The sequence below is a fragment of the Canis lupus genome, chromosome 5, assembly GCF_003254725.2.
Source record: "Canis lupus dingo isolate Sandy chromosome 5, ASM325472v2, whole genome shotgun sequence".
Lineage (NCBI taxonomy): Eukaryota > Metazoa > Chordata > Mammalia > Carnivora > Canidae > Canis > Canis lupus.
Window position 1 is genome coordinate 57,221,325 of NC_064247.1, and position 11,496 is coordinate 57,232,820.

The following is an 11,496-nucleotide window of genomic DNA, read 5'->3' on the forward strand; positions in this document are numbered from 1 at the left end:
AGGACGGGCATTCTCCCTCACACCAACTTTGGGAGTTCTGGAAGGCCCTGCCTGGGGTGGCCAGCACGGCCAGGCCCTCCCATGGGTGGGCTGCTGCCTAGGCTGGTCTCCATGGAAAGGCATGCTGTCAAATTGTTTCTTCAGTTTCTGTGAGATTTTTTTGGTGAGGAAGAGACTTTTTTTTTTAATGCTCAGAAGCATTTGGAGAAAGATTCTGAATACTAGTTGGACCAATAGCCCCACTCTGAGCTCCCAAAGCGTGTGCACTATTCAGAGCCTGAGCCCTCACATGGTCAGTGTGACCTGTGTGCCCTGAGAGCCCTTGAAGGATGAAATGAGACCGCAGAACATAAATCACTTAGCACAGTACCTCACACAAAGGAGGCTCCTAAGAAACAACAAGCCACCCACGTATCCACTCATCCATCCACCCATGCATCCATCCTTCCATCCATCCCCTCTCCCACCCACCTGCACACACTGAGAACAACATCTGGAAGGCTAGACACTGAAATCTGGTGAATAATTACTTCCAGGTGAATCACTGAGGAAAACCCGTCACAATCACAGGTTCCCAAGCTCTGCCCCAGAGGTGTACAGTCAGATGTGGGTGGGACCAAGAAGCACGTTTCCTGAGGCCTCTGGGTGAGGTGTGGCTGCCCGTGGTCCAGCCTGAGCGCGGCTGGCCTAGCTGGGCTGCTGGTGTCTGTGACCAGTGAGGGGCCTCAGGATCCCTGTGTCTCAGGCTGCAGTCCTGACAATGCCTGCAATGTCCACTTTCTTTCTCTCCTCACTAGTTGCTTACATTTCTTCAACCCGGAAACACGACAACATTAAAGATGATTCTGAGGTGAGTCTATGAAATGGCTCATTAGTTTCCAATTTTTTTTTAGAAGTTTGTTAGCTCATTTTTGAGGAAATTATGGAAATTTCAGTATAAACAAGGCAGGTTTGAGAGTTGTCACTCACTGCAGGTGAGGGTGTGGTCTGTGGACCTCAGGTGGCACCGGCCAAGACTTCAGGGCCGAGTGGCACGGAGTCTCCAATATTTAATGCAGAAGGACTCTCCAAGCTATTAGGTGTGGCAGACCTGAGCTGTTGCTGCATCTTAGGTGTGAGGACACAATGTCCGTTGTACTGTTCCTGGCTCTGTACAATTGGAAGATGCAGTGTCCTGGGGCAGGGGACTCACTGACCTCAGAATCTGCTTTTGTCAAGTTGGATAATGACCACACCTTTCTGTGAGTGTACAGAGAGTGTTTGTGTGCATGCCCAGCCACACCTGGCACATAGGGAGCCCTCCGCAACACCCATGGTCGGTGTGGCTCTTCCCACATCAGCACAGGGTGGCCTGGGCTCCCCAGGGGGCTGCAAGGAGAGCCCTGCTTATGTGCTTCGAGAACAGGTAATGAGGCTGCTCCCTGGGGAGTGGGTCACTTGCTTTTTATTGTCTTAATCTCTTGCTTGGCTGCAAGCGTCTGCAGGGCTCCGTGTGGAGGGATCACCTGTGATAGTCTGGCCTTTGTCCTGAGTCGGGCAGGTTTATGGCCAGGTGGGCCAGGGTCAGAGGTATATTGGTGGATGCTCACCAGATTTGCTAGTAACTTGATTCTCCACTCACTCCCAAGGCTCAAATGCCTCCATTTTCTCCAACTACTTTTTGTATCCTGTCACAGGAGGAGTGTCCCATCCCTGGGAAGTTGGTACCTCATGAAGCAACAGGATGCTGCTCCCGCGGTCACTGCCCACCCGGGCCACAGGGCCCTCTAGCTTTGGTGGATGGGGTGTGCAGTATGGAGAGCTTGGTCTGTTGGGGGCAAAGAGGAGAGGGGTATGTGCAGCCCAGGACCTGGCTGCAGAAGGATGGGCTGCTGCCTTGTCGTAGCTCAGTCTTGCTTGGGGCACATCCTCTATGAATCTTCCAGAGGCTGCTCTCTGGGGCCCGGCTGTGGCACCATATCTGCTGTGGGTTTGGTTTCCCCAGCACCCCCTCTGCCCAGATGGTGGAGTGGGTCCAGAGCTGACTCTTGAGCTGCAATTTTTGTGAAATTTTATTTGCATAAAACCCTTCCTTTATTTGTCTTTTGTGCTTTTTCCACATCACTAAGCAATTCCCCAGTGCTTGGGGAACACTGGTCAGGTGCCCTGCAATTCCAGTCAGTCCTGACGCCAACTACCTGGAGCTGGCATTGCTCCCACAGGAGCCTCTCAAGGGCTCAGGCCCATGAGACTGCCCCCCTTCAGGTGCCACTTGCAGGCCAAGTGGTCACCTGTGCTTCTGACCAACCAGCTGTAAATCAGGTTCACATGACCCTTTCAGTGGGTTCTTTTAGTTTGCTTGAGCAACTCACAGAACTCAGAGAAACATCTTGCTTAATAGATTTCTGGTTTATGATAAAAGGATGTAGCTCAGAAAGAACCCAAAGGAAGAGCTGCACAGGGCCAGGGATGGGAAAGGGGACAGAGCTGCTGTACCCTGTCCAGGCTTACCTCCACACGTTCACCCACCTGAAGCTCTCCAGATACTGTCCTTGGGGATTTGTTAGGAGACTTCATAATAGGAGCATGATTGGTTTAGTCATTGGATGGTAGAGAATGGGCTCAATCCCCAGCCCCTCTCGCATCCCTGGAGGTCAGCGGGTGAGACTGAGTTCCAAGCTTCTCACCCTGCAGTTGGTCCCCCTGGCAACCCCTGAGAACCTATCCCCGTCTTTAGGTGGCCTGGAGCTTCTCCAAAGTTGTCTCGTTAAGCATAAACCCTGGGATCGTGATTTGCTCCTTCTGTTCTGGGAAAGCCCTCTGCTGCCTGTTTGTCTTCTTCCCCAGATTTGGACCGAGAGGTTCAGTTTGGCCTTGAATGTGTGGCCAGCTCTGGGTGACAAGTGAGGCATATGAGATTGTTCTCTTGAGTGAGGAAGTCCCACCAGCTGGAGTTTGCAGCCTCTGTCCAGAACTTCAGAACAGCCCTACCTTGCAAGGGCCAAAGCTTTCCCAGAGTAACTGACAAATGTCCCCTGGCTTTTCTACCTGGCCATTCTGTGTCTGGGACATGTCAGCACTTAGTTACCTCCTGCCCACACGAGAAATAGGCTTACTGGAAATAATCCATAGGAGGGAAGCTCCTTTTCCTAATTGGATCATCTTTCTCTTTCATTTTGTGTTTCCAGTAGCCCTTGCTCAGGGCATGGCCAGGCTTTGCAGACATCAGCTATCTAAACTCCATAGCCCCCAGGAGAGCCCTGGGTGGATGGGAGGTTGGCCCTGGGCACCCACCTGCTCATGGAGTGGCCAGGGTCTGAGAATGGTGGGTGTGGGGTGGCTGTGGGGTCAGGGCCGTGAGCAGAACTGCACTCTGAGCTCCAGGGCCCACTCGGGGACATCAGCCTCGCCTGGGAGGAGTCTTGTTATTTTGCACTTTCTCTCCTGTCCTCAGGACCTCAAGCCAGTTATCGATGGGATGGATGGAATCAAAATATCTCAGGGGCTCGGGCTGCAGGATTTTGACCTGATCAGGGTCATTGGGCGTGGGAGCTACGCCAAAGTCCTCCTGGTCCGACTGAAGAAGAACGACCAGATGTATGCCATGAAGGTGGTAAAGAAGGAGCTGGTGCACGATGATGAGGTGAGTGCAGGCGCCGGCTCGAGCTTCCTCTCTGGGGTCTTCATCCTGGCTTCCAGTGCTTCTTTCTTCCAATAGAAGTAAAATGCACGTAACAAAACTCATCATTTTAACCATATTAAACTTCACGTCCATGTGGCCTTTGGTATCTCATTCCAGATACCTTCATCCCCCGAGAGGGAAACACCATGTCCATGAGCACTCAGCCCCTGGCACTGCTCATCTGCCCTCTGTCCCTGGACTTGGCTTTTCTCGACATTTTGTGTAGACAGAATCACATGCCAGGTGGCCTTTTGTTTCCAGCTTCTCACTGAGCATCGTGTTTCTGAGGTTCAGCCCCATCGTGACTTGAATCAGAACTTCATTGCTTTTTATGCCTGAATAATATCCCATTTGATGAACAGCCCACATTTGGCTTCTCTGTTCATCTGTCAATAGAGATTTGAGTTGCTCCCACCCTTGGTGCCTGTGAGCCATGCCGCCATGAATGTTCACGTGTGAATATTTGTTCAAGTCCCTGTTTCCGGTTCTTGGGGGATTTATCCAGGAGTGGAACTACTGGGCCACAGGGTCATTTATGCTTACTATTTGAGGAACCACTGAGTGGACAGCAGCTGCTTGTTCACATTCCTGCCATTAGTGCAAGGGCCCCAGTTCGGTGCACCCTTTCTTTCCAGGCAGGGCTGGCTTTTTTCTTCTTGTGATTATCACTCTTGTGGTGGGTATGATCTGCCCTCATTGTGGTTTGATCCACATTTCTGTGCTGACTAGGGTTGTTGAGCTGCTCTTCCTGGGCTCCTTGGCTTCGTGTACTTTTGGTCTTTTTCTTTCTCAGTTGAATGCAGATTCTCTCTCTTAGAAGCAGAGGAAGGACTGACACATAGATAGCAGTAATGCTCTTACATTCAGGCCCCTGTAGCACATGAGGCAACTTGATGTCCGTGGGCCCAGCAGACCACAGGAGGGTTTCTGGCCTTGGCCCAGGTTTATGGTTTGGAAGGAAGAGCTGGCGCTGAACTAGAGCTTTTACTTGCCCTACCAGCAGGATGCATTTGTGCAGTGCACAGACTGCCCAAATGGCCCCTGAGTGCTGAACTCATAAGTAAGTGGTGGTACCCATGCCTCATAGCTGAGGAGACTGAAGCTCAAGAGGCAGTGGCTTGCTCATCTTCAATGCGGGTCAGCAGTACTTCAAGATGATTCCAGACTCCCATACTGGGACCCTGGCCAGCTGGAAAATTAGTACAGTGTCAAGTTTGTAAAACTGAAAGAAAAGGCGTTCAGGAGACACTGCTTTGGTTCATACTTGGCATCTTCAGATTGTCCCCTGTGGGCCAAGATGTGGAGGTGGGACTTTTAGGTGATCTCTCAAGAAAAGTGTGACTCTGGGAGTCAGTGAGTGGGAGTTTGTATGTGTGTGTGTGCGTGTGTGTGTGCACACATGCATGCACATGTCTGATCGTGTTGTGTACATGTCCATGTGTGTATCTGTGAGACCCCGGTGTCTGTGGCCATAAGTCTGGGCCATGGACAGGCTGTAGGGGCACTGCAAAAATATATGTCCACATCCTAACCCCAGGAACCTTTGAATCTGAATTTATTTGGAAATGGGGTCCTTGCAGATTATAAATGAGGATCTTGGGGAGATCATCTTGGATTATGTGTGTGGGCTCTGAGTCCAATGAGAGGTATCCTTTTAGAGAAAGGCAGAGGGGGTGCCTGGGTTCAGTCCGTAAAGTATCTGCCTTTGGCTCAGGAAGAGAGAAAGACAGAGAGTTGAGACAGATGCACAGGGAAACCATCGTGCTGATGGAGGCCCAGAAGAGGCAGATTGTCCCCCCTTGGGGCTTCAGAGGGGGCGTGGCCCTGCCGGCACCCCAGTTGCAGGCGTCTGGCTCAGAACAGTGAGAGAACAAGTTTGGATGTTCTCGGGCCCCAGTCTATGGTACTTTGTTAAAACAGCCCTGGGAGCCTAGCTGGCAGGAAGGAACAACTACGTGCAAACAGGTGACCCTGGTGGCATGACTCTGTGTGGGAGGGGAGGGAAGTCTCAGCCACCCACCAGGGTTTTCACCTGAGTGCCTGGGTTCACAGGTGGCGGAGGCTGGCTGGAAGCCCTGTTGAAGGCTGTCTGTGCCATGCAGGATGCCCCGTGGGGCTACCAACCGGCCATTGCATGAGCTCGGAGTCAAGAGATCAGGGAGAGGCAAGGCTGGGAGTCCTCTGCATGGATGGATGGCTCTGAAGCTGGCCCACCCAAGGGGTGTCTTGGGGGGTACAGGGGGCTCCTGAATGAGCCCACAGAGGACGAACCCCACTGAAACCTGTGTATTTGTTCCTGGACACCTTCAGAGGCAGGCAGCACTTCTCCAGATACACCCCTTTCACTCTTGCTTCTCCACCCCTGGGAGGAGCCATTTAACTCATTCAGCTCTGCTTTCTGGGTTGGAATGGAATCAAAGCTGTGGAATCATGACTCTAAAGTGACTTGAATTTGCAGCTTTCCCCAAATTCCAGCACCGATTGGGAGGGAGACAGCCCTGTGGTAGGACTGGTGCTCTAGAGATGGGCACGGGACATGGAGAAATCTGCTTAAGCATCTGTCCCGTTTCCTTGTGTCTTAAGTGGAGGTGATACCAGCCCCAAGGCTGCCACAGGGAGCACATGAGACAGTACATGGAGAGCCTGTAGCTCAGAGGCCAGCACACAGCTAGTGATGGTGATGGAGACAGTGACAGATGGCGTTGGTGTTGGTGGTGGTGATGGTGGTAATGGTGGTAATGGTGATGATGGCGATGACAATGATGTTGGTGATGGTATTGGTGTTGGTGGTAATGATGATGATGGTGGTGATGGCAATGATTGTGATGGTGATGAACGTGATAGTGAGGATGGTGATAGAGATGGGGATGGTGGTGATGATGTATTTCTTAATGGGCACTTTCCTTTTCCTGTCTGCATTGTCTGCTTACAAGCAGAGGTGAGAGACATTTCTCTCTTGCCTCTCCTTCTCGAGGATGAAGAGTATTCAGGAGCCTCATTAACACGCCCTGGTTTCTATTTCAGGATATTGACTGGGTACAGACAGAGAAGCATGTGTTTGAGCAGGCATCTAGCAACCCTTTCCTGGTCGGCTTACACTCCTGCTTCCAGACAACAAGTCGGTAAGAAAAAGAGCATGTGTCTAAGATTCTGCTGGTTTCTGAATTGAACTGCACGGAAGCTGAGTAGGCATGAGGTTTCCACCATCATAGCAGGGTTCTCTCAGTTGCAAGTATGGGGTTTTTTTTTTGGCTCATCAAACTAACTTTGTTGTTCTCATCAGCTGATGTTACATCAAGAAAATTTTATGGATTTGAACCTAAATTATTTCATTGCATTTATAAAATATTTATTGAAAACATCCTACTGAGTACAGGCATAGAAGCCTTGGGTTAGGTGTTGGGATGCCACGGTGGGCAAGAGGTGGATTTCTGTGTTCATGGATCTTAACCAGTAAGCAGAATAAATTAAAAAATACCAACAACCTCACTTAATAAAACTTTATATATATTGGAATCCTACTGTTTTAAAAGGCTTGAAAACTACTGGTTTAGGATAGTCCATATATATTCTGTTTAGAATTCTTTTCACCCAGTTGACTTGAACTCACCCAGTTTGCTTATTTAAAAAAAAAATACCAACTATATTCAGTGTTGAGGTCCTCAAGACCACCCCCAGGTTCAGTGATTTAGCAGGAGAACGCATAGGACCAGCACATAGTAGAACTCAAGGTTAAGATTTCTTGCCATGAAAGGGTATGAAGCAAAATTGGCAACGGGAAGAGGCTCATGGGGTGAAGCTGGGGAGAAACAAGGTGGGAGCTTCCAAGAGTAGCTCAGCTCAGCTGTAAATCATCCCCACGTCCACCCTCAACTCCCTCCTGACCTTCATCCCCTCGCCCACCCGTACTGGCTGCCACCTGTGTGGCACAAGCACCAAGGGATAAATGGCCTTTCCCCCAAACCTGTAGATGTTCCTTCCACTGAGCTCACTGATACTACCTCCCTGATGTGTTTCAGGTTCCTCCCTCCTCTCTGGTCAGAACCCTGGCCACAGCCTCTCGGGGGGCATCCAGTCCCTGGGACTCCCCAGGCTGCCAGATCCCCCGTGTTACAGTTAAGCCATTTTGAAAACACAGATCAAAAGTATCTTTCTCTCGCTTCGAAGCTCCTCTGATTACTTTCCCCATTGCTTCTGGGATACGATCTGGGCTCCCAGGCATGTGGACGAGGTTGCTGTGACCAGGCTCTACCCTGGTGCCTCTGCTCTGCCCACCTTTGTCATGCCATCAGGTGGGCTCTGCTCCTCCTTCCTCCTCTCCTGCTTCAGAGATCCCGGAAAGGTCTGGCAGTCACATTCTCTCCATGCCTCTGTTTAGTGCTGACCACTGTCCCTGGGAATTATGAATACACCCAAGGGAAGACAACCCATCCCAGCCCCTACTTCCTGAATGGTGAGATTCCAAAAGACTTGATTTTCCTGGATGAATTCATGGGGGTCTGGATGGAGAGGCATCAGACTTTCGGCCTCATTCCCATCTGCCTTGTCTAGAGCACACTTTCTGCACCCGGAGATGGACTACATATCATGTTCCCAGCTTTGTTAAATAGAACCTAAAAAAAGTGGGTCTATCCGTTGTTTCTGTGTGATCCCTATGACACAACCACAGGCCACTCTGCTTTTCCAAGCAATCGTTTTAGAAGATTGGTTTACGATGCTCATGAGGAGAGTCCACGTCCCAGAAACAGCTAACATAGACACCAAGTTTCTCTTTTCACAGGATCTGTCTTCTAGAAGCACCGAACACCTGGTTAGTCAAGATAGGGCACCTCTCCTGGGCCTGTTTGACCCCAGCTATGTGTGTGTCTGTCTCCCCAACCTGGTGTGGGCTCCAGGTGTCTTGTGCCATGAGCATTTGGTTAATACCTGACACCTTGTAAGCAGTCACGCTGTTTAAAGAATGTTTTTTTAAGGTACAAGTCTGTCCTTGGTACAAGTAAAAGGGAATTCATGTCATATTTTATGTGACTCATTAATCAGTGAGGGCTGCAGATGTTACAAGCAGCTGGGAGGAGCCCAGGAGCCCAGACACACATGCATGGCGGGGAGAGCCGGCTGCAGGGCTGGGGCTGGGAGCCATGATGTCCTTTGGCAGATGGGCTCTACTGCTCGTCTGTGGACAGGTGTCCTTGGCGTGGCTACTTACAGAGTCGGGAAGTCTGAACAGCCCACGGAAATGGCAGGGAGGGGCTTGTGCATGCAGCCCCTGGTTCTTCCTGACAGCAGCACAGCAGAGGGTCAGGGCCACCTCTGGGGTGCAGATCCCAGCCCTTCTCTTGTCAGCTGCATGACCTCAGGGTGACCCGTGCACACCCCAGTCTCCTGGAAACAGGGAGCAGCAGGGACACCACCTCATAGGGTCACTGCAGGGATTAGTAAGACATTAAAATGTTGACAGCAAGGCCCAGCTCGTGGCGAACTGTTGATAGACATGTGAGGGCCTCTCTCTGTGTTGGTGCCAGGCCTTTGAACAGGTGAATCGCTGGCACTGTATCTGGGCCCCAGGGACCAGGAACATCCCCCACCACAGCCGGGTGGTAGTTAGCACTGCGCCCACCAGCCCTCACAGCCAGCAGGATACCCACAGGGATTCAAGTCCTGAAACATGACGAGGCCTTGGCAAGCAGGGGTGGTGCAGCAGGTGCTGGGACAGGATACCTGGAGCCCCGACTGCCAGGGGTGCACGCGGCCACTACATAGGCTACTGGGCTGTGGGAGGCGCTGCAGACTCTGTCTGGAGTGCATCACCCCAAGGGGCTAACCACAGGCCTGATGCCAGGGTCGGGGAGCCCATCCTGCAGAGCCTGTAGACACCACGAGACCAACAACTGTGGAGCTGGGCCTGTTGCACAGGGGTGGCTTTGGGTAGATGTCTGCAGAGCTTGCTGTGAGCACGGTCACTGGCAGGGGCCTTGGGGTGAGGAGAAAGAAAGATTTTTCTCCCCGCTTCAAATCCAGGGCCCACCGGGGTTGGCCACATTCTGTGCTCTTGGCTACATAGACTCCCCAAGTTTTATGGCTCAGTACTAATGTCATCACAAACAGCACAGAACAAGTGCAGTGGTGTTTTTATCACAGAATCCACATCTGTGCCCTGGAAGAACCATCCTTCGCAGCTACACAGCCCATGGTTCCAAACAATGGCCGCAATTAAAATTAACTACAGAATTGCCAAAATGGAAACTGCATCTGTTTGAGCTATTCTGGGGAAAATGGGCTACAGGTTGTAGCTGAAATGACTATTTTTAGCATGCACACCCCCACCCTCACCCCCACTAAATTGTAGTTTGGGGACATTTTTTGCACTTAGCGTGACCTCAGATCACAGATGAGCAAGCTGCCGTTAAAATGGTTAGCTTACTCCTCTGAAATACAGCCTTTTAACTGTGCCTCGATTTATCGTATTACAGTGATTTCGGGTGGAATGTGCACTCACTCTCTCAAAAAGAACAAACCTGTTACGCCCTTGTTTGTTTATGGGAGAGCTTCACGGGCTGCCTGTGACTTGGACACAAGTGCTTTGTTCTCGGTTCAAAGTGGTGTCTAGACACTAAATGCCCCTTTGCCAGTGCTATCCTGTGTTCTCCTTTATGAATTGTACCTGAAGACTTGACTGCAGCCCCGTAGAGACTTCACCGGGACCCAGTAGTGGTAAGCGGTCATCCTGAAGCTACCCATGACCGTTCAGGAAGCAGGGGAGCTGAGGCCACAGTGGTATTCTGCTGGGGACGCCTACTGCCCAGCCCCTAGGAGGGTTGGCAGCGTAGGGTCAGAGCATGGGCACCCCCCCACCCCCCACCCCCGCCATCAAGCCTGGAAGGAAGCCTCAGAGCAAAGCTGAAGATGGTGTGTGTTGCCGGGTGGCAGGACTCACCAAGCAACATCGAGGTGGGGGTGCTGGGGGCGGAGGTGGGGGTCTGTGCACAAGATCCAGGGGATGCTGGGGTCAGCGGTCAGCACGTGTCCGGTGGGGGGTTATGGATATGGTGGCCACCGGAGGAGGTCAGGCCTCAAGTGGAGTGATGGTTAACGTGCTGAGAGGCAGGTGAGCAGAGCCACAGCCAGGTTGATCCCCCAGCAAGCTGCGCCCTGGGGGGCTCAGTGGGAGGGCACGCATGCGCTAGAACCATTGGAGACCTTGGGAGGACCAGTGCCCGCCCCTTTGAGCACATGAGTCACTGCACTTTCACAACACAGTAAATTTGTTAGTCATAATTTAATTGAAGCCCAGAATAGAAGGAGCAGACATTGAGTGACAGGCAGCAGAGTGAAGGGGAGGGCAGGGGGAGTCACCTGCAGGCTTCATTCTCCCAACAGGGGAGTGGTGGCCGCTCCAGAGCCCCCAACTTGCCCACGTTTCATCAGGATCGCCTAGAGGGCTAAGATTCAGTCCCAGCCCTCAGGCTCCATCAGACAGCTCAGCGTGGGGGGCATTGTGGGGCTGTAAGATTCTCTGTCCCGAGGGGCCTGTGACTCCTGAGGCAATTAGGAGATTTCAGGGGGTTCACTTTACTTTCGCAAGTACTGGTCGACCACGCTGCACTTAGAAATGCTATGGGTGGCCCTGAGTAGTGGAGAACGCCCGAGGACTGGCCTCCTGTTGCTGGGGACCATACACCACTCCTGAGTGCAAGCAGGAGGTTGTGTCATCCTCATCCAGAGGTGACTGACTGCCATGGAGTCAGGACAAGTGGGGGCAGGCACTTTACTGCCGTGTGCTTGGAATGGAAGAGCATAGGTGCGGCCATGCTGCACAGTGTCCTGGGGCTGTCCCT

At 51.9% G+C, this 11,496-nt stretch overlaps 1 protein-coding gene across 6 annotated transcripts in view; it reads left to right on the forward strand.

Annotated features, from left to right (window-relative positions):
- Positions 1-11,496, forward strand: part of PRKCZ (protein kinase C zeta) — a 101,238-nt gene that overhangs the window by 76,561 nt on the left and 13,181 nt on the right. For all 6 annotated transcript variants that reach the window (XM_025427461.3, XM_025427466.3, XM_035715970.2 and 3 more), the window contains 3 exons: positions 798-850; positions 3,434-3,622; positions 6,686-6,783. In XM_025427461.3, the coding sequence (XP_025283246.1) occupies positions 798-850; positions 3,434-3,622; positions 6,686-6,783 (340 nt within the window). The remainder of the gene's footprint in view (positions 1-797; positions 851-3,433; positions 3,623-6,685; positions 6,784-11,496) is intronic.